Source organism: Castanea sativa, chromosome 7 (assembly GCF_040712315.1).
Source record: "Castanea sativa cultivar Marrone di Chiusa Pesio chromosome 7, ASM4071231v1".
Classification (NCBI taxonomy): Eukaryota; Viridiplantae; Streptophyta; class Magnoliopsida; order Fagales; family Fagaceae; genus Castanea; species Castanea sativa.
In genome coordinates this window covers 19,336,681-19,360,806 of record NC_134019.1, presented here as the reverse complement: position 1 = coordinate 19,360,806, position 24,126 = coordinate 19,336,681, and the positions used below count along the sequence as shown (strand labels likewise).

The window sequence follows — 24,126 nt, the reverse complement described above, 5'->3', positions numbered from 1 at the left end:
TAACCTTGAGATATTAATTGGAAAATCTATAAAATATCAATATATCCATAAGATCTCCAAAATGACCGAATTATTTCTTCAAGCCTTCGAAATGACCAAAATGATATGATGAAAAAAAAAGGGCAAAGATCCCCAAAATAACTAAAATATCCTTAAATTTTATTAAATAATTCAATAACTACAAGATATCGAAAATGACTAGTCATGATTATAGAAGTTAGCATCCAGGTAAAGATGCTCAAGAAGTGCTTAAGCTATTGTCGGAATCTAACCAATTTAGGGTTTTTAACAAACCTTGCTATAGTGGTAGTTTTAGGAAATGTCGGGGGAAAAAATGGTATAAACCAGTTTTTCTTTCTTTTTCTTTTTTTTTTTTTTTTTTTTTTGTTTTTTTGTAGTAGCAACATGGGCTATACCTCTATTGGGTTGGATGTATGTAAAGTTGTGGTTTACAACTATGTTTTGTGTTGGCTTTATTCCATGACAAAAAGCGTTGTATTTGCTTTAATTTATTCCTTCTATTTTGTGGGGTTTTATTGTATTGAGTTTAGTATTAAGTTGGTGAAGAATCGAGTATAAAATGAAGAATCAGTAGATTTCGCGAGTGTCTCGCTAAAAGCTAACCCGCGAAAGAGTCACCTGAGAAGCACATGTAGGAAGCTGAAGAGTTATGCCAGCCTGGAGGATTTCGCGAGTGTCTCGCGAATAAGGCCTTCTCGTGAGATACCCGTGAAACTCTCTGTCTGGAGGAGTTTTAAGTATGACTTTCTTACCATTCACCCATAATATATATACCATCATTACCCACAAAAGTATAGGAGGCCATTTAGAGAGAAAAACTCTAGATAGGTTTTCTACAACACACACATCCATCTTTTAGAGAGAAAGCCATTCATCCTTAGTGAGAAATCATTGTAGCCTCTTCTCCTTCCCTCTCCCATTGTCGTACCTTGAGAGGAGATTTGTACACAAACACAACCCACACCTTTACAGAGTGTAAAGAGTGTTTTGGAGCTTGGGAAGCTTTGGGGATTTGCTAAAAGAAGTCGGTGAGATTTGGCGGATGCAATCGGGCGTATTGCAGGATCCAGAAAGCTAGACAAAACACGGTTCCAAGAAGCTTTGTTGGAGTAAGAGCTTGGAGGGCTTAAGTGCATTGGGTAGATTAGGCTTGGAAGGTCTCTTGCTATTCGTGTATCCCAACTTATTGTCTAGTAGATTAATTTACCGCTTGGAGGGCAGCGAAGAGATTTTTTGCCGAGTTCTTCGGTTTCCTCTTCAATAACACATCGCCGTGTTATCTTGTGTTTGCATTTCTCTTCCCCTATTCTTGTGCTTTAATTTTATTTTTTGTTGTTTATATTTATGCACTAGAGTAGTATCAGTTCATTGTGCACATTACTCTTGTTTCCGCACTTTGATTAAGTAAGAGTAAAAGTAATCTAGCCATAATTTGTTAATTGGTGGTCTAAACAACTCTTGTGTTTTTAACACAAATCCGAGCTTTCAATGTAGATACACCAATTAAAATATGAAGTATAATCTTAGCATGCATCTTAAGAGCCCTGATGAAAAATTAATCCACAAAATTCATGTTCAATATGTATTTTATGCAATTTGCAGCCTCTGCATGTAATTAATATAAAGATGATGGTGTTATGATAGCTGCAGCAAGTCATGCTATATGGAATAAAGGGATAGCATGTGGAGTTTATTACAATATAAAATGTTCTGGCGCGACAAACCTAGCACCAAATCCTTGTAAGCCCTCCATTCGTGTTATAGTTCGAATTGTTGATTATTGTCCAAGATGTGCTGCAGCCATCAATCTTTCTTTAGATGCTTTTTCTGTCATTGCAAATCCTGATGCTGGAGTAGTCAAGATTGTTATTAGTGATGGGTAAGCTATGCTCAAATGCTCAAAATTAACATCTTGGTCAAGGTACAAAAAATATGCATTGAGAGATTGATACGTTGCTCTTTGTGTAAATGAAATTTAGGTAAGAAGGGCAAGCAAGTAAGGAGGGCTTATGATGATATTGAAAGCACTAGTACATTTGGAAAAAACTTGTATCTGTCTTATTGGATGCCAATTTAATGAAATGATATCTATATAGAGTTTATGACATACAAGTTATGTGAATGTTTTTCCATTAAATGAAGTGAGACTTCTCACATATATGCTCGTTTTCCTGTTTTTTTATTTGAGCTTATAGGCTACATTACATTACTAGAGTTTGATCTCTTCCTTCCTTAAAACCTTCATCCATGGCTTAGGCAGAGTCAAAAAAAATTTCAATTAAATATTTTTTATACAAGTTATTGCGATTTTCTCAATTTTTGTTGTGTTTGATATTATAATTATATTTTACATGAATAATTCAAGAAATGAAAGAATTATAGATAATAATGATAATATATCTTCCTTGTATACATTTTTTTTCTAACGTATTACAACCTAAAAAATCTTAATATAGTTTTCAAATCCTATTTCATGAACAATAAAAGAAATTGGTTATATTACAACAGCCAAAAAGTGTTGCAAAATCATATAAAAACATTGCAAAAATATTTATAGCGCCTTTCCAACTGCTATAAACTTCATGGTAATTGTTCTATCACAGCATTTTTTGAAATCACCACAATAGAGTATGTATTGCAGTGTTTTGCAGAATGCTACTAAATTTTCAAACATTGCAATTTTATTTTATTTTTTGTAATTATAAAAAAACGATGAAATAGAGCACATATTGGTAAAAAATTGCAAAATTTTAAGTTATGCAAAGTTTTAGTAATGATAAAAACCAAAATTCTAATAACTTGATTGCAATTACTAGCAAATGTATAATCAAACAATAAAATTTTTTTTAAAAAAAAAAAAAAAAAAAAAAAAAACTTTAGAATATCAAACTGACATAAAATATATTTGAATATAAAAGACATTTGCTAGCGAAAAAGATATACAAATACAAAAGAGTATAAATATGAATGTTGCAAAATTAAAAAATAAGCATTAAATCTTTTCAATTCATAGTGTGTTGGTTAAAAATAATGTGGTCTCATGGTGGATAATTGTTACACCAACCCTGCTACATTTGTCTCGTTCTTACAACACAAATTACAATGATTAAAATTATAGTATGCCATTTATAGAAGTAATTAATCCAGTCATATTTCGAACACTACAACATGCAATATGAATACTTCCTATAAAAATTAATTTCCTATTTCATATGTTTTAAACAAGTCCTACATTTTTTAAGAACAATAGCATATTACAACAAATATGTAAGTACCTTTACCATGACGTGGGAATCCTTTACTTGAAGAAATGAGAGGGATGTTGTATGCGCCTAGCGCATACAAAATTTTTTCTGAAGAAATAGGTCTTTTGACCATGTTGTGGTGAATTGGCATTTCCAACTCAACTAGACATTTTGCAACTTAAAAAGACCAAGAAAGAAGTGACTTCATCAATAACCATCAGAAATCATGGTAAGAATAAAAATGATAGTGACATATTTCAACTTTAAATTACACACTCACCTTGACTATTCATTTTTTAACCAACAAGACCAATTGTGCTGTAAATTTGCCCATCTTTCTTGTTAATGTTATCTTGTGGGCATTCTTAAATAAAATATCACTCAATTGGTCTCAAGTTCCACCACTGACTCTTTTCTCCATTCCTCCCTTCTCATCTCTCTCCAGGCTCTCCTCCTCTTATGCTCTCCTCCTCTTATGCTCTCCTCCCTATCCAAACTTCCGAACATACAGTGAAAGAGTGATCCACTCATGTGCCTACAACCATCCATGAAATTATACACCAGCTTTCTTCTCACATAAAGGTAGAGCTCACATGTGGGTCTTGCGCATAAAACCGACATTTATGTTAGAGGAAGATGTTGTCATTTTGGCCAAATGAAATACCGCCCATCATACAACTCATGAAACCAACCAATTATCTCAGCTTCTTGTTACACTTTAAGTATTAATAGAAAGTATATTAAAAATAATGAGAGAGAGAGAGAGAAGAAGGAGAAGAAGAAGTAGAAGACTTCTTTATGTATTGTCAAGCTTCTTTTGTCAAATAAATGCCTCAAAGTGCAAATGAATGACTAAGGCAAAGCAAAATAACACAATTTATTTACAAAAGAAATCTACAAACCAGAATTACAAAGTATCTGATATGTAAGGAAAAACTAAATAAATCAGATATAGAAACCACAGAAGTACTAGCTAATCTTATACTTCCCCAGACTTTCTAGTGCATTTGAATAATGCTGACTCGTCACTTTGTTTTATCTACAAGGTCAGCTAGTTATTAGACTTCTTTCTGCCCAGTCATTTCTAGTAAATGTAAGCCAACCACACTACGGGTCATGTTGGTGGCTTTATCAGCAGGTTACACTGACAACTCAAAACGCTGTACAGAGGTTATTAACCTTCATGTTAGATGAATATTGTTGTTGGATTGGACTGTTGGGGCTGCAAAGCGTACTTCTCTTTGGTTCAGATATCCTCACATGTGAAATTGCCACCGCAAGAGCATCAACCAATCCACAGTCCTGCTCTTCTGACCTCCCACCTAGTCCATCAGATGATAGATTTAGGCTAGAGTAATCAAAGAGAAAGCTACCGGCCATTACCTTATTCATCTCTGACTCCACCCCAGGTATGGTAGTCAGTTTTCGAGAAGACAGTTTTACACGGTTTCTAGTTTTTGTCTTCAATGTTAAAGTCTGTGGTGTTTGTTCTGTATACAACAAGATCCATGGATGTCCTGGAGAAGAGCACAACTTTATCATAAACACATAAAGGACCAGAAATATATTACATTTTTTATAGATGAAATATAATAATGAGAATATATATAGAAACTGTGTCAAAAGATCATGAAATGTTTACTCCATTAGCCTTGGTGCATGTAGCAATACGTTAGAGGAATTATTCTAAAACTTAGGTGAAGTACCATAATTGTTCTATATTTCTCACTGCTATCATAACATGTTGTGAGACAAGAATTGGAGCAGTCAAATTCTCTAACAGGTTGCTAAACTGACAATCAAATAATTGGATGGCTATAAATATTATAAAAAATAAGGCTCTCTTTGGGTTTTCTTAGACTGGTGTAACAGCTGGTATAATCTGCCCAATAAGGACCAGGCCCCTCAAGCAGAACACTATATTACAATCAAGTAAAACTCTGTGACCCATAAGACCAAAGAGGCAGGATAACATCATAAAATCAAACACTTTCTTGCTTTCTCATATGAAACTATAAATCTATGGTAACTTCAATGCATTTGTACCTAATTTTGATTGCCCTATTGCTAAACTGACAAGGGTCTCTTCTTCTTTTCATTGGCAAGACGTGAACCTTAACACCTAACCAAACCCCATGCCAGCTCTTTGCTGCTTCAGCCAAATCCCTAAAGAGAGCATACCTCCTTTCAAGCTCAAGAAAATGGTATAGGTTCACAACATTAATATAGACGCTTGAATAAGACAACAGAAATCCCCAAGACAAGGGATGGTAAGACTGGCTAGTGGCTTCCTCAAAAAGCCTCACACAGAAGGCAAGTAAAATTATTTAACTTCCTGCTACGACAATTGAAAATTGATGTTTTTTTAGTACATTTTAATACTTCAAAGTTTCCAAAAAAAACTCTGCAAGCAAATACTAATTCAGAGAATATTTGAAGCTTACTTAGTATTTCGTCAGCAGTTAGCCTTGCTGAAACATCCCTGGTAAGCATATGGGCAATCAGATTCCGGGCAGGTTGAGAGACTGATTCCCATACTCCACTCTTAAAGTCAAGTTTCACCTTTTTTATAGCCTCAAATATTGCTTCCACAGAATCACCCTGAAATGGAAGCACTCCAACCAAAAGAGCGTGAAGGAGGACACCAGCACTCCAGATATCAACCTTTTCTGAATACTGACCAACCAAAACTTCAGGGGCAACATAAGCAGGGCTTCCAACCACACCTGCCAGGCTCTGACCTGCATTTTAGGAAAATCTACTAGTAGTTGAATGCAATTTACAATAAAACTAGATGATGAATAAAGATAGGTGGAATGATAAGTAGCTATATTCAGTGTTCAACAAATTAAATGGCAGAAAGAACACCAGGATCATAGAGAAGAACATAATAATGATGAGAGACATACAAAAGGAAAAAAATTGGAAAATTAAAAGAAACAAGGTGCATAGCCTACGAAGTTGTAGATGTTATAAATTAGTGCTCATCCAATTGTTGGACACTTCTTGCCAGAATAATTGAACAGGCAGTAACAGGAAAACGTGATAAACAGAATAACATCTATTAACCATGTTTCACCATTATGAAGCAAACCATTCATTGTGTTTCCAAAATAAACTAGTGACTTAGTGGATCACCACAACCAACGTATAATTTCAATTTAGACTAACAAAAATGTGATAATCTTAATTTTTTTTTTCTTCTTAAATCTCATCCTTGTGTCTTAATATTAAAGATAATGAGAATAAAAACATGCTTTAAGGAATATAATATCTTCTAAATACATTTATCATATAACGAATGGCATGAAATCATGTTTGATATTAGAAGTATGCATATGACATCTTAACCAAGCAATCCACATAAGCTATGTAAGCCTTTCCAACCATAATACGTCTCAAAGTACTTGGCTTCTGCATGCCCGTTCTGTTCTGGACTCCATAGCATCCACAGTTATACCCAAGGTATATTAACTTCTACCAAAATGATGTAGGCACCAGTCCAAATTTGCCTGTTGAACCGCATACATCCAAATCAAACCCCTTCATTAGGATGGAAAAAAATCTTGTGATCAAATGGAAAAATTGGACAACAAAACCTAAAATCTCCCTCGCCCGTTATAAAGGAATACCAGATTTCAACTTTTTGATGTGGGTGAGATGCCATCCAACTACAAAGGCTTGTAAACCCTAGATTAAATTAGCTAACATATTGATGACCAGGAAACTCTCAATGACTCAAGTACTCAACCTAAAAAGACTTCTAACCATTTTTTATCTTGATAATTGATTATTATTCTTTAATGAACCATTTACATCAACATTGTGAAAATTAAATATATGATTTGAGTAAAAAGATAAATCCAAAATGTCTAAGCATTTATGTTTATCAGGCAGTCACAAGACTCCAAATGAAGCAAAACAAAGCAAAGACCATGTTTCTAAAACAATGTCAGACAGAAAATAGCAAATGGAAATTTTAAATACAAAAACATGTTAGGTGTATTTAGTGATCAAATTATAAAAATGATTATAGGGGGTAAAACACGAGCACTTGACAAAATAAAATGACAAGAATGATGCTGAGTGACAACTGCACATTAACCATTCTCAAGAACAATGAGATTTCTCTTAAAGCTACAGCATGTATGTCCACTTCTTCAATCAATGGTAAAAAATAAGCTAAATGATGCCGAATTGCATTGAAAATCAGAATTGTTGATAGAATGAGTTTTACCATTAGACACCCTCATGGCTAAGCCAAAGTCTGCAAGCTTCATCTGGCCTGAACTTGTAAGAAGGATGTTTTCAGGCTTTATGTCACGGTGGACAACGCCCATATCATGGCAATACTTGATAACCAAAATGAGTTCCTTGAGTACATTAGCAGCTCGATGCTCTGAATACTGCCCTTCCCTAGCCATACTGTCAAGCAGCTGTCCACCCGAACAGAATTCCATCACAAGATAAAATGATTCCATATCTTCATACACTGCCTTTATTGTTACAACACCAGGATGACCAGAGAGATGCTGCATTATCTCCACCTCTTGATATACAAGCTCTCCCCCCTTGCGCAATATCTTGCATGCAAACTCTTCTCCACTCACTCTTTTCCGACACAACATTACTGACCCAAACCTCCCTTGCCCAATTGTCACACCCAAATCATAATCTTGCTCAATCTTCTTCTTCCTACCCATTTGAGTTGCAGCATCAATACACGCAATTTTTCTCTTAAGACCTCTCCCAGATGAGTTCGGACAGGTGCTCCCACAAGGTGGGGCAGTTACAATTTCTTTAAATACACTCTTACAGGAACCAACTGCTTTAACTTCATCTTCCTTACACTTCTTTTTGTGCCTTGAGCTATTTTCCAATGATGAATGAGACCAAATGGTTGATAATGATTTCAGAGAATTGTGACTTAACACTAAAATTTCCTGTCCCTTCCTTTTCTTGCCATGTGCCTCCATGATGCAATTCAAGGTAGAAAATAGTACAATATTGTGATTTTCATGATCAACAGAAAAAATATATCTCACTTACTGCATCATAAACAAAAAGCCCCTTGTAAACCTTGAACCAAATCATTGATTGCTTTCTTATCGAGTTCTGCAATTCCAGGAAATGTATAGCAATCAAAACATAATAAATTAATCCCTATTAGCAAAGAGAGGCGAGGGAATGGGAAATCATCAAGGATGACTTCTTTGAGACCATATGAAAACACTATAAATTCCAAATTGACATTATATAATTATAAATGGTACACAAACACAAATAAGAACAAAGTTTGAACCTTTGAACACCAGGAACCGCTTGTTCTTCTTCTTACGCCCCATCTGAACAGATGATTCACAAATTTGATCTGCTTTTATTAACAAAGGCAATTTGAGGACATGAAAACCCTTAAGGGAGTAAAACATTAAATAAAATGCCCCATTTAGTTGCTAAAAGATTAGAGATTTAGATTATTACCCTACTTCACATGTACTAGTATTTCACTTATTAGGACCTAAAAAGGGAAATTCTGAATTCTATACACAGCTGATTTTTTTTTTTTTTCCTAGGATGAACTGATTAGCTGAGTATTAGAAAACCATATTTGATGTTGTTAAGGACAATTCCTCAATCTTCAAAAACAAAAAACAAAACAAAACCAGCTAAAAACATAAAATTTCCACTATTTTCTTGGATCCAAAAACAGAGTTTAAAATCAGACAAAATCATTCACAAATGAGAAACAGAAGTAGCTATGTGCCAGTTAAAATATGAATAGCCTATAAGCCTTCTTAAGGCCAGTTTATCAACTACATAATAGATATATATATATATATATATATATAGAGAGAGAGAGAGAGAGAGAGAGAGAGAGAGAGAATCCCAAGTCTTGTTTTCTTATTTTCCTTTCTTTTCTGAGTAAACAGTGTCAAGAAAAAAAAAAAAAAGGGGGGGGGCGGGGGGACAACTAAAAACTAAGGTTAGAATCTATAAAAGGTAAATGAAAGATACAAACTGGGAAACCCTGAAAATGAAATAAATGGAAGCTTGGGTTGGGTACGCTTATTTACCTTCCACAGAGAAGAAGAAGAAGAAAATGGAATTTTGATGGAGCTCCTGTGACTGTGATTGGAGGCTATAGAATTGTATTGGAAAGGGAAAGCTGCATATATGTGTGAGTACTGTGTGTGTTTAAGAAAGAGCAAAGTTTCACGTGAAAAGGACAACCGTCAGTATAAATAACTTGGTTGGTCTCGCGCGTCCCCATTAACTACCCATGTGGTTCCTAAAACACTATGGTGCCTTTACCCAAAAAGTAGGGAACCAACATTCCACTTATTAAGATTAAGACAATATTCTCTAACCTTTTTTTTTTTTTTTTTTTTTTTGCCCTTTTTGTTGACCGAAGTAGAGGTTGATTTTAAGATTTTTTTTTTTTTTTTTTTTGGAGGAAATTCCTAGATTGAAATTTAAGAAACTAGTAATTTCATGGCTATACATGAGTTTATTAATATCAGGAACACAAAATATTAGAAAAAGAAAAACTATAACATCTTTTATTATTAAATTTTCATATTACGAAGTTATATTAGAGTTTTTAAAAGAAAATTTTCAAATAAAATAAGGCATGCAAATGCTCAAACTCTCATCCTCAAACCCACAAGGTAAAGAGTTTTAAGGGAGCCCAACTACTAAGTCATCTCCATAAGTGTTATGATGGAGTTTGATAAGTTGGAGAATTGAGAATTGAACATACCTAAGGGGGCAAGGTAGGAGCCAACTAAATAGAAACGAGTGGAGGAATCAAAGATGTCATCACAACAAGACAAGCTATTAAAAGAATTGAAGACAAAGATTGATGTGATGTTCATAGTTATGAAACGGAAAAATCTCATACTTAGTGGTGTGTAAGGGTTGGGTTGGGTTGGGTTAGGTTGCTTTCAACACAACCCAACTTTTTTTGGTTTAGAAATGCGCGACCCAAACCAACTTATAGGGGGTTGAATTTGGTTGGGTTAGAGACATTAGATCAAGCCAAGAAAAAAGAAAAGAAAAAAGGAGGATTTTCATTTAACCATTTAATCTATTATTCAATAAATTATTACAATTTACATGATTGACCCTAATATTCCAAACTCAACAAAACTAAGTCTTAAAATACCAAAATAACGCAAATTAACAAATTCAAATAGTATGAAAAATGAAAAATACTTTCCTAACATATTCATCGGCATACATAATGACAAAGATATGGTACCCATAACTTCTTTTTTAGTAAAAGATAAAATGTACTCATAACTTAAGACGTGTGCTTTGATCATAGAAAAGTGAGCTACTTGCTATGATTTTCTTCAATGATTTATAGGATTTAACGAATCATAATTTCTTAAATTTATTTGTAAATGATAAAATCACTTTTAATGTTTAGTATATAATACATAACATAGTGTCCGTTTAGGAATAATTTATTTAGTTTTTTGCTAAAAAAATTTTATTGAAAGTGTGTTAAAATTTACTTATATTTTGAAAATGTGAGGAAAAAGTTTTTTTTTTTTTTTTTAAGTGAACTTTTAAATAGTTGAACATAAAAATTAAAAGCAAAAAAACTGACTTATAATTTAATGTCAAACACCCACTAAAACTAACCTGCCGAACTTGTCCAATCTGCCAACTCGAAACAGTCCAAATTTTCAATTAACCCACTGTTTTTGGAAGTTAGTGGATTGGTGGTAGTTGGGAATTTTTTTCAACCCACCAATGATAGAATGACAGATTTGTTGAAAATTTCCCATAACCCACCTAGCCCAACCCACGCCCAGTCCAAGGATAAAGGATTTTGTATAACCCACCTAGCCCAACCCACACACAGTCCAAGGATTTTAAATGAAAAGTCCATCGTATGGTTTGGAATCCCACTTGTATTAATTCCAAGAATGGGGGAAGCAATTAGACAACAATAAGTTCCAGGCAATTGGTTCATAGCTTGAAATTAAGAATCATATCTACTGATCAGCCACAAGGAAACAAGCAAGGTGACCAACATGACATTGTTGAAGATGAATTAAGACTTGACTGGGGAACTTCAAAGTATTATGGCCGGAGGAACTACCAAATGTGCTAATGGGCATATAGGACCACTGCCCTAAGTCCAACAAGGGAAATCCCTTTTCTTCTGGAATTTGGGAGTGAAGCAATGACACCACTAGAGATCGTACTCACCAGCCACCGAATAGGTAGCTTTGATCCTGAGTTGGGCACGAGACAAGTATGTCGAAGCTTAGAGTTAATTGGAAAAAAAAAAAAAAAAAAAAAAACAACTAGAACTACATCATACCAACACACAAGATGTCTCCTTAATACACCTCATGGGTCGAGCAGAACAGATTTAATGTTAAGGACTTTGTGGTTTGTGCTCCAAGAAGTATGCCAAGCAACCAAGTACCCAATGGAAGGAAAACTACAAAGTAACAAAATGTCAACAACCAGAAGAACAAAATAGAACACAAGTTCTAGATTCAAAGAAAAAAAAGTGTGGGGGCACACACCCGTAACTAATGCACACCAGGAAGCCTAAATGGAAAGAAGCTAATCAGTTTCAGATAGAAGCAGGTAAAAAGCATAGAAAATTTTCATACTGCACTTTACATTAAACAGAACCTCTATAATTCACCTTAATTTTAGTCATTGATCAAATAAAGACCAAATTTCTCTGGCAAAAACATGAATATATGAATACATTTATCAAGAATCAAAGTACATGTAGCCACTTCCACAATCTCAACCATCATTTTTCATAAATTTCACCATCTAAACCAGTGCGCACTATGAAACTGGCTAATAGTAGTATTTAATATAATAAGAATTATAATGTAAATGAAGTATGAAACCTTCTCTTACAGGTCTCCAATCATGACAAGAATCTAGAAAGGTTACACATTTATTTGATAAATATTTTTAAACTCAAATGAGCTTGCAATTCTTAATCATCATAGAATTGTTTCAGACTATGCAAGATAACAAGCCTAATTGTCAAGCATAATCATTCTAGATTTGGTACAGCAAGGACTTTATCCAAGTTTATTTTTGAACCCCATCCTCAGCCCTGAGTTCAAACTGGCTTCAAAATTGCAAAACTACAAGATTTGCACCAATTTAGAACACTAGCAGTAATGATTACATTAGCCAGCCAAGAAAGTATCTTAGATCCAAGCTAGAAAGATTAGGAAGTTAAAAATAAAAAAAAATAAAAAACACAAATCTGACACTTAAGAAGCCCTCGTGTTTACATTTTAATGGTATGGACACAGCGAAACCGCAGCAATACCGGAATGCTGAACATATGGATGCAGCAAGCTTACAAGTCTTATTTCCTTTCTGAGATGTCCAAACGACTTATCAAAAGAGATGTCCAAACACAATAAATTGCTCCCTTAAGTATTGTTTGCAGAGAACACCAAACTCTAGCTCCTATTTCGATCCACTAGTTGGGTCCGAGTTTTTCTGAACCAGGAGCAGATGAAAATTGTGGGCTATTTCAGTCAAACCGACATTTGCAAATGCATCCAAAAGCCTACTACAAGAAGAAACATCAAAATCTGTAGTAGTTGATTGCTTCCACTGATCAATAACTTCTCCTACTTCTTTCAAATGCCCAAGAATCAGATATGAAGAAAGAATGCAAATATAGTTTCTGCTGGTCATTTTCTGTTTGGTCATTCTCAAGGATTTCCATATCTGATCAATTTTATCTTTGTTTCCTAAACTAGCATACAATATAATAAGGAAATCATATGCTATCCATTCCCTTTGTGTAATACCTTTCTCAGCTTCAACTAGAGTGTTAGACTCTGCATTCACAAGATGACCTGTAGTAATATATATATTGGTAAGGTTAATGTATCTCACCCAATCTTCATTAGAACCTGAATCTTGGCTCATTTCCTCCATAATCCTTCTAACTTCATCGATGTTTAGAGTTGCAGCACATGAACTTATCCATAGATTGTAAGTGAAGATATCTGGCGCAACCTTCTGTCGTTTAAGTTCTTCAACAACCAATGAAACCTTCTCAACATGCCCAACTGACATGTATAATGTCATCATCTCATTGTATGTAAGGGCATTGAAGGAAAGGTTTGATTTCTTTATCCTTTCATAAAGTTCCTCGGCCTTCTCAGTCAATTTTGCCCCAGCATAAGAGTGGAGCAGAGCAGTGTATGTTTCACTTGTTTTTGCAGAAGGAGGTAGGCCTTCAAAGTAGCGTTCTGCACTATCAAGGCCAAAAACTTTTGTCATCAAGTCAATGCGGACTGCATAATCAGAGCCTGATAATTCATATTCTTCATGGCTAACCATCCATTCTGATATCTGCAAGCTAAAATCAGTTATACAACAGGATTTACCATTACATTGACAATTATCTGTTTTTTGATAGGTACCATTACATCAGCAATTATGTATTCAGCAGGTACCTCAGAGGAAGGCTAAAACATTTGCTTAACAGATGTTCTAGAACTCTTCCCAGAAAATTCTATCATTTGATTGCCCGCAAATTATGTTACATATATTGGATAAGAAAGGAATTAAATTGTGCAAGATAATCAAGTGCTCCATCATAATCTATTATAATGTTAAAATATCACATAACTCTAGCATGAACGTCTAGGTTATCAAGGAATCAAGATAATTTGACTCATGGTTTATCTGAACTACAAACAATCGAAAACACAATGACACTAAGGGGAAAAGAAAAGAATCTTCACAAATTTCATCAATATATATTCTTTAATGTGCCCAAGATATCCCATAAGATAAGCAATTAGATTGTTGGTCTTGTTCATGCCTCCAACTGTCACATAAGAAACCCTTATAGCATGCCCATTAACATTTTGTTGATCACTTCAACTGCAGATGGAGCATTAGGTTTTCAGTGAGGAGAGAAACTTTGCCATTTGGTTTGGAATAAATCAACGAGAGAGAGAGAGAGAGAGAGAGAGAGAGACAGGGAACCAAAAGACTTTTTTTTTTTGGATAAGTAGGAACCAAAAGAAAATAAATAAAAGAATAAGTTTTGAAGCTTCTGTAAACAATGTGACCTGTTCAGGAGAATATAAAGGATTAGGAAACCCTCAACCCAAAATTTGAACTCTCATTTCAGGATAAGCTTCTTAGCTATGCTGCAGTTCAAACTGTGACTTTTTGCATTTTTCTATAAGAAATCTCTACCCATCTCACCCTATATTTTATGGCCTCATTTGGTAGTGTTTTGAGGGGGCAAAAAGAGCTTTCCAAGGCCAAAAATATATTTTCAAGCAAAAGGAAGTTGTTTGGAAAATTTTGTAAAGAGCTTTTAGCACCTTCAAAAAGCTGAAATGTGCATTTTGGAAAAAGCCCAGATTTAAATGCTATTTGGGAAGGGTCTTTTTCAGTTCTTCAAAATAAAAATAAAATAAATAGATTATGAATTGACAAAATGTCCCATGCTAGTTTGACATGGTGGCAGCCATCCCCCTTTATGAACTTTCTGCCAAGCCCTTCATTCTGATGACTTGAGGATGAGAGAGAGAGAGCCCAAGCTGTAGGTTTATGGCCTATGAATTGAAGCTGCCACTACCATTGCATCCTCATCACCAGTATGTTTGCCATTTGTTGAAGCATACTCGTTTGTTTTCTAAACTTTTCGGGTTCTTCAAAGTTTTTATCATTAGAATTTTTTCATTTAGTTTTGTAAATCTCTGCAACATAGCTAGTTATCTTTGTCAATGAATTTTCAAGTTACCAATGTCAATGCATGTGGAAGAATGTTTGAGATATGGCTTGATAATAATAATAATAATAGTGTATTGGCTCTTCATATTTCCTTCCTCAAAAGTGAGCCTCTTTGAATGTTTTCAAACCTTTACTCATGCACATGTTCTGAATTAAGAAGATGAATTACATAAAAACACCAACACTACAAGTAAAAAATATAAAACAAACAAGGCAACTTAAATATCAATATTATGCCATGCTTTACTTGCACATTAAATCTCAATTATATTGATTTTTATATATCATTTTTTTAGTAAATTGATTTTATATATTAATTGATAATCACATCCATCAATTGGACAATTAGTAGGCACCAATTATCATGAGGAATACTTTGAGGCGCCAATGAATGTTTAAGATTTTGATTTAAACACATCCAACTAAGCTATATGTATATCTACCTAGAAACCAAAATGAAGCAAAATTTGTACAAAGCAATGGCAAAAACCCAAAAAAATATCCACAAAAACAAGTACCCACAAAAGAAATCTCAATATAACACTAAATACAATGCCTTTCAAAAATCACCAGAATTTTCCTTTAAATTTCACATTTACTTATAAAATTCATTAAAATTTTCCATCATTATTTTCTCTGAAACCAAACAGCTCAAATAAAATCATATCAGAGAAAAAAAAAAAAAAAAAAAAAAAAAAAAAAAAAAAAAAAAGCGAACCTCGAGAGCGTGTTTGTAACGATGGGACTTCCTGAGGTCCTTGGAGATGTGGCGGAGGTCGGAGATGGAAATCTGATTGCCTTCACCGAGCCATCTTTGGATAACATTAGTGACGCTCCGCTTGGCGAGTCTAAGCCTGAAGATTCTACTCCGCAGGTCGTCGTCGTCGTCGTCGTTTACTCGAGAACTCGTCAAAGAATCACCTTTCAGAGTAATCGAGCAGAGCAACCGAGAGAGGTAGCTGGTTCTGTTGAAGAGCGAGAGTGACTGAGAATTTTCGTGGACGATGTTGAATCCGCCATTTCTGCGATATTCTCGGGTTTATGAGAATTACAGTATTTATACCAAAAAGAGAAATAACTTAAGAGTATGCTTTTACCGAATGAGAGGCAGTAAAATGGAGCGAGTGCGAGACGCCATTGCTGGCTGAGCTGTTTGGTTTACACCTGCATTTTTGCAGCTGAGTGACTGAGTGACCGAGCGATTGATGGCAAATACCCGGTTGGGTGGGGGTTTTGGATCGGATACAAGGGTTTTTACCGGTTTGTTTCTTGTTAGAAAATTTAGGGTCTCTAAATTTTATTTTCATTCCTGAATTTAAAATTGTTTTTCAATAGTTTCGAAATAAAAATAAAAATATTTTCAACAGTTTAAATATTAAAAACAAACTTTTCAATATTTTATAGACGAAAAACAATTTTTTTAAAAAATTTTAAGGATAAAAAAATATTTTTTGTGAAATAATATTTTTGCCAAAAGTTTATTATGTATTTCTTCATATTTATCATCTATGTAAATGTCTAAAGTATATGTAGATTTTTTTTTTAAATGCATTTAATTATGAAAAGCTAATCTAGTATAAAAAGTAATGAAAATGAAAGAATTTGAATGTGACCTAGGAGTTTGAATTTATTATTTTCTTTATCTAAACTTATTGTAATTAATTTGCAATAGTATTTTAGACTAGACATACTGAATATAGAACATGCACATGTTATTTTAATTGAACAACACAAAACTTTTCAATATTTGAAATAAAATTATGAGAGGAAGAGTGAGAAAACATACATTCGATGTTTGTAAGAATAAAAATAAGGAAAAATTACACTTTTATATTCTAAATTATACTCATTTTACACTTTTGCTCCTTGAACTATTAAAACGCATAATCAACCCCTTAAATTGAAAACTTTGTAATACTTAATCCCTTATCACTTGTTTTGCTACTAAGTTTGATGGAAAACGCAAGAACATACACCACACGTGAGTTGGACTCTACACTCAAAGTTAAAAAACAAAAATACTCTTCCGTCATCACTATTTGTCTTAGGAAAATCTAATGGCTAAAATCTTGGGGAAAAAAAACTTAGAACAAAACACATTATAACAAAAACAAAATCACATATACATTACAAAACGAGTAAAAAGTGTCTAAAATCACTCAAAATTACATTGTTAATCACTGTCTAAAGGAAAAATAAACCAAATTTAAAGGAAAGATATCAACAAATTTTTAGAATTACATCAACCAAACATCTTATCTACAAGCATTACTTAGCTAGCACCACCGAGAGAGGTGGCCTAGCGGTCTTGGTGTGAACGTAGGAGCACCAGGTCCCATGTTTAGTTCCCATTGAGCGAACTGTGGGATTTTTGCCTGCAACTAGCCTAAACTTCTAACTCTCTCGTGAAGCTAGGGTAAGGTCTGTGGTCACCTCTAATTACAGTAACTATGGCTCAATCCAACATTCTTTAGCGGAGAGTGACCTTATGTGTGACACAATGGTCACGCCCAAAGGGGTGTGTCACAATGGTCACCCTCGCCCCCCCCCCCCCCCCCCCCCCCTTTCATTCATCAAAAAAAAAAAAAGCATTACTTAGCTAGCAAAACTAAATTTAAAAGAAAATAAAACCAACAAATACTCTAACAGAGACTAGTTTTTTTTTCCCTCACCATCGTAACAACCTTTGAAAAATCCAAAATTCCTCTAGATTCACCACAAACCCTAGAAACCTAGATTCGAAAACCATTCCTTGAAGTCACAATGGGCCGATTTATTAAAATTCATTTAACTATGATGATGACTAGTGAAAAGAGGTACTATGGAAGTCGACCTTGAATAATTAGTAAGGTCCACTGTTCTTGAGGGAATGGAGTATTGCTCCGGAATAATTACTCGTAAAATAGATAATTGTATATATACAAAAATTGAAAATAATTTGAAATTAATATAAATTTTAATTGTTATTTTACATTAATGTATTATATATATATATATATATATAATATTAATCTTTTTAATATAATATAGGTGCAACCTTCCCCCTTATCCCTCGAAATTCCTTCAATTTCGAGAAATAAAAATGATGGTCTATAAAAAAAACAAAATTTGGGGCCTTACTCTAGAGTCGACTAGATATGGTGGGATGCAGCTAAATGTTGTGATGTTGACAGTTGAGATTGCATTATAAAACCAACCAAACTAATCATACAAACCAACATTTTTCCCACTCCCACAAACCAACCTAACTACCTTCCTCACTTCCCAAGAGATTGAACTCCAAACTCCCCCAAGAAACTCCATCCAAGAAAGAAACAAAGAAAAAAATATTTCTGGACCCGTAGTCTTTGCTTTTTTTATAGCTCTAAGCTCCCATTTCAACAGTTTTAGCTCTCAACAAGTATATACATTATAACAATCTTGCTTCATGATTTGCTACCAATGGCGATTAATCCATGACTTATGAAGTGTAGGCCTTGGAACCTGATCTCTTAGATGTCTTTTTCGACCCAGAGAAATTTTTGCGGGAGTATGAGCTAATGGAGAGGGACTTTTAAGATATATGTATACCTGGATGTCGACCCCAATAAGGACTTCTTCAAGAATCTCAACAAGAGTCGGTTCCTCACCAATAATCCTAATTGGGCTCACTACTTGCTTATCCCCATCCCCACCCATCTAATACAATTCAAGGTATAATGAATTAATTTTTAATCCTATGGAGGTTTAGTTGTATGTAAGTATACATGTATGTATATTCTTGCAAAGAAATACCAACACATTGTTCTTGCTTTGGACAAATATTCTTTAAGTGATTCTTGATTTAATCTGATAATAGCAAGGAAGTCAATACCGTACCGGAGGCTGTACCGGTTTGGCCACGGGTACGATATATTTCGGATACCGGTCAATACCGGTGTACCGTTTCGGGTTTACCGCTATTTTATATATATATATATATATATATATATATATATATATATATATATATATATATATATTATACACACACTAAAATCTCTAAAACCATGGTTATAAGCATATAATATTTCACTTATATTATAGTAAATATAAAAGTTTATCATAAAATATTACCTCAATTCAGAACAAATTATTCATAGTTTTAAACTTTAGTATTAATTAAAAGGAAAAAAAAAAACACAATATAAAAAATAGAAAGCTTAGTTGTTCATTGCATACTAAGAAAACAAATAATACTAATAAGTTAGTGTAAATAAGTTATTATTATGTCCTTACAAAAATTCAAAAATTACAAAACTAAAAAAAAAAAAAAAAAAAAGGTTTTTTTCTGTACCGGCCGGTACGCCCGGTATTGGCCGGTATGGCCGGTACGCGACCGGTACGGCCGGTATTTTTTTCGGTACAAAATAGAAGTGTACCGGTACCGGTGCACTGACCGGTACGGTACATACCGGCCGGTACGGCCGGTACCGGTACGGTATCGACCACCCTGGATAATAGAGTAATTTTAATGAGGTACTAAGCACAACCAAGAAGAGGTTGTCCTCAAAATAATGTGTGTGTGTTCACGAGGCTTACATATAAGTGTTAATTCATCATCTATCAGAAAAAAAAAAAAAATCCAAATAGTTACAAAGTAATAGTGACTGTTTGATCAATCAAAATTCATGTTAATGAATTAATTTTTTTAATCCTATGGAGGTTTAGTTGTATGCATGCATATGTATGTATTTATATTCGTCCAAGTAATACCAACAAGTTTTTCTTTCTTTTTTAATAAATATTCTTTTAACTTATTCCCGATTCAATCTGATAACAAAGCAATTTGTGTGTGTGTGTGTACAAGGCTTACAACTCGTGTGATATGAAGGTTTAGCATCTCATAGATTGAATGACATTGTTCTAGTTCTTTAATTTGATGATTTTGGAATTTCAGGTGACTTATAATCATAAACAAGTGATGTATGAGACTCTTAACTCATGTAATTTCCAATTTGCAATTTTCTGGTATCTATCTGACATGTTTTTGTGCCATCTAGGGAGAAAGCTATAATGAAAGTATGATGAGAGTCAAGAAGTATGCCCGGATCTTAATCTCAAAGCACCCTTATAGGAATCAAAACCAAGGTGCTGCTCACTTTTTTTATGAATTGCCATCATGGTCTGATTTGGACCAAAGGATTGGCATTACTTGGGAATGCAATTCAAGTTGTGTGTACATCTTGTAATAGTTCAAAATTTAATTCAAAAACGCATATTGTCATCCCAACTCAGGAAGCTCAATCATGGGCTGAGATAGAAACTAGGTAATTTTCATCTAGTACTCTGACAAAGTTATATAACTATATATCTTTGACCAAATAATTTGTGGCCATATTAGTTACTAGGTATAGAGCTCATATTATGAGGTTCAATATGCATGGTTTTCAAGATAAAATTCTCCTTTTTTTCAAAGGTGCTTATCTTGGTACTTATCTTTGTACCTTTATGCTCTTCCACACAACATAAAGACTGTTTCATATTGTATTGATGGAAACATTGTCACCTCTTTGAATTTATTGTCTACTGCACAAAAATAAGACTTAAACTTGTCAGATTATTCAGACGATGGTGTAGAACTTATTAGGAACTTTTGTTCATACCTTACAATCGAATACTTTGCTGCTTGTATAACAGAATCAATCCTTGAAGAATTTGTTCTTGGTAATATCATCTTCCTCTCGGTTTTCTATAAATTAGCCTTAATTTCTTTTTGGCGTAAATGCACTTTTAGTCCCTACATTTTACACTTTTTCCATTTTGGTCCCTACATTTTATTTTTACCATTTTTAGTTCCTAAACCAATTAACACGGGATATTTAAGTCCTTGAAGCACTATTTCGTCAGCCAACTAACGAGGAAACTGACGTGAGTATTAAAATATTATTAAAAAAATTATTTACATTTTTTAAATGCCAAAATTAAAAAAAAATTAATTAATTACTCAAACCCCACCGAATCAAAGAACAAAAACCCAGCAAAAGAATAGAAACTCACTCTCTCTCCTAATTCTCTCTTTCTACTCTCACTCACCGCTCGCCCTTTCGTCTTCATTCTCTCTCAAGACGATCTCAAAGACGCCACTTCATCCGACGACGACGACTCGCCCCCCGATCCCACCACTCCTTATGACTCGTCTGAGTGGGATGAGTTCGGCTCCGAGTCCCACTCACCTCATAAGTCCGAGGACAAGCTTGACCCTGGCTCCTAGCGCCCGATCTTCAAACCTGACTCCTCCTCCTCCGCCTCGGCCCCACCCGATCCAGTCCCCACCTCGGAGTCCGATTCGCTTTACTTCTCAAGAGTCTCGAATATGGTATCGACGGCGAGTTCGGGCGACGCGCAGACGGAGTGGCTGAGGAGGCAAAAATAGTGGGGTTTGACGGCATTGTTTTGGTGGAGTTAGGGTTGGTGGTGTGAAACGATTTCGTTGGATTTGAGGAGGCAGAAAATGATGCCGTTGGATCTGCTCCAAACCCAAAAACCATAGAATTTTTGTTTGAGTTTTATGTTACTTGTTGCTGTGTTTGGTTGCTAAGAGATGGGTTTGTTTGATTAGGTTTGACTTGCTCTTAATCGATGGTGGTGGTGGGTTTGATTGTGAGAACATGAAGTTTGCTGGGTATTGTTGCTCTTGTTCTGGGTTTGATTGTGAGAAGGTGAAGTTTGATTTTGGATTTGCTCTTGTTGTCTTTGACATGCACAGTTGGTTTCTTTGATTTGTTTCTTGTTTTTCTGGATTTGATAGAGATTAGATTTGGTTGCTGAATTTTTTTTTTTAAACGATTTGGTTGCTGGATTTAGATTCGGGGTTTGTCATATATTAGTTTGGGTGATGGGTTTATTTCTCGGATTTGGGAAGAACTTGTAAAAAATTGAGTAATTAATTTTTTTTTTTATTTTGGCATTTAAATAATGTAAATAATTTTTTTAATAATATTTTAATGCTCACGTCAGTTTCTCCATTAGTTGGCTGATGGAGTAGTGCTTCAAGGACTTAATTGTCCCACATTAATTGGTTTAAGGACTAAAAGTGGTAAAAATAAAATGTAGGGACCAAAATGAAAAAAGTGCAAAATGTAAGGACTAAAAGTACATTTACGCCTTTCTTCTTTTGTGCAAATTTCATCACCAATATTATTCATGACCTTCTACATCTTTTCCTTCTGTTGGAAACTTTTTTTGAGAATGTAGAGAGTCTTTGGCAAAGAAAATAGCTAAGTTTAAGAACAATCTCACCTAAGTTATAAAAAATGACATGAAAGTGTTGCCCTTGAAGGTTGATTTTTGCTACCTAAAGTAGAACTCAGTGTAAAACAGTTCCTTGGCTGAAAAACCTCTTAGGATCAAACTATAGCACCAACCTTTGTGTTGGACACACCTCCACACACAAAAGTTCAAGAACAACCACAAATATATCCTTCCCTTTCCACACAAAAGAGTATTGGGTTCAAATGAATGCATTTTACTAAATGCATCCCTCTTGCTAGCTTAGTATTTAACTAAGGAAAGTTAGCTCAATACATAAGTTTTAGGTTTAAATTCGCATTATGGTATTTCTTATATTTCTGAAGTGATCATAGATTGAATTTAAGACATGTATTATGATTTTGATTATCCTTCTTTAAGGGTCATTCTATCTTCCTTTCTTTTTCTTGTTGCCGAGACTAGATTTACTTATTATTTCCAAGATGTGTATCTTCTAATTGCTTTCTAAGTAGTTTATGTGTCACTTTGCATTTGTCTTGTTAAGCAACCTTGATTTACCATTCAAAATATTCTTAATTAGTCGAGATTTTTTGTAATAGCCCCAGAGGGAGAACTACACACTATTAAGAACATTACAGGGGAAAAATTCATCAACTTGCATTACAACTTACTAATGGTAAAATAATATTCTGACTTCTTCTCCCATTGAAAACTTTATGCTCCCATGTCTTCATTTAATATTGTTTATATTTAACTATGTGCTTCATTTTACTCATTTATTTTTATTTTTTATTCTAGCATGATTTGTTGCTATGGAAATGTTCATTCCTTGGTTAATAAATTTTGTTTATGGCATAAGAAAGTCTATAAATGAAACATAATTAATATGAATTTTGGATCATGCATTATGACATTATCTACTACTTAGATCTTTAAAGAAAAATTAAATATTTAAATTATTGTTCCCAATACTGATTTAATTTCTAGAATGCATTTTAGATAAAATAATCTTTTACTTTTTCTTTTCACACAACCCGGTAACTTAAGTTAACCAATTTATTTGATTTGCTCTTAAAAAGAAAAGGTTACTAGATCAATTTGTTATGACCCATGTGTTGGATAAATTATTTGAATTAGTTTAGCTATAGAATAAATCTTCCTAGATAGATTAGTATTATTATTTGTTTATATTAAATTTAATTCCTATGTCTTAGGATAGGATTACTTTCTATGTTTTAGGATTTGTTGATGAGGTTATCTCATCCTTGGCTATTTATGTACGTTGAATGCATTAATGAGAATTAAGCAAAAAAAGAACCAAAAAATGTCTATTTCCTCTCTCAAGTTTAGAAAATTGGTCATCTTGAATTGACTACACTATCTTTCAATTATCTCAATTCACAACATTTGGTATCAGAGCATTTCGATTCATTTGAAATATTACTGCATCTCAACAAGCAACCAAACTCACCCTTCTCAACACGAAAACCCACGTTCAGCCAATGCCAATACACAAGATTATTTTCAAACCCAGTGTACATCAACCTATAGCCATCCGCTAAATACCATAAGCCAAAAAAAAATAATTATCATGCCCACCATAATTTAAAACCCAACTCACTGCATACCCATCAAGCCATTCATACAAGTTTCCATGTGCAACATAAAATAAAATTAAATAAAAAAAACCTCATCAAGCCATCATGTCTACGACTCAAAGGAAATTTATGGAGATCCCAAAATTCAAAGGTGGAGACCCTTTTTCATGGCTTTTCAAGGTCTACAAATTCTTCACTTTTAACAACACACCATCACATGATATGGTTTCCATTGCCTCTTATTACATGGAAGGAGAGGC

The 24,126-nt window shown here is 34.1% G+C and overlaps 1 protein-coding gene and 1 pseudogene across 2 annotated transcripts; both read right to left on the bottom strand.

The window, feature by feature from the left end:
- Positions 1-4,033: 4,033 nt before the first annotated feature.
- LOC142643519 (serine/threonine-protein kinase PEPKR2-like) lies at positions 4,034-9,464 on the bottom strand (annotated as a pseudogene).
- Positions 9,465-12,181: 2,717 nt separating this feature from the next.
- On the bottom strand, positions 12,182-16,323 carry LOC142642165 (pentatricopeptide repeat-containing protein At5g09450, mitochondrial-like). 2 transcript variants are annotated; one of them, XM_075816520.1, is made up of 3 exons: positions 16,136-16,323; positions 15,757-16,060; positions 12,182-13,637 (listed from the first exon to the last, which is right to left on the bottom strand). In XM_075816520.1, the coding sequence occupies exons 1-3, from the start codon at positions 16,174-16,176 to the stop codon at positions 12,738-12,740; spliced, it is 1,245 nt and encodes a 414-aa protein (XP_075672635.1). In that variant the 5' UTR covers positions 16,177-16,323; the 3' UTR covers positions 12,182-12,737. The 2 variants fall into 2 exon arrangements, with proteins under 2 accessions (XP_075672635.1, XP_075672636.1); XM_075816521.1 differs by lacking the exon at positions 16,136-16,323 and having other exon boundaries at positions 12,182-13,644; positions 15,757-15,890.
- Positions 16,324-24,126: the final 7,803 nt, after the last annotated feature.

Excerpts from the sequence above, each read along its gene's own strand:
- LOC142642165 (XM_075816520.1), bottom strand. The coding sequence starts at position 16,176 with ATGGCGTCTCGCACTCGCTCCATTTTACTGCCTCTCATTCG. Across the intron at positions 16,061-16,135 it reads ATTTTACTGCCTCTCATTCG|AAATGGCGGATTCAACATCG; the intron begins GTAAAAGCATAC and ends AGAATATCGCAG. Across the intron at positions 13,638-15,756 it reads GTTACAAACACGCTCTCGAG|ATATCAGAATGGATGGTTAG; the intron begins GTTCGCTTTTTT and ends TTTAGCTTGCAG.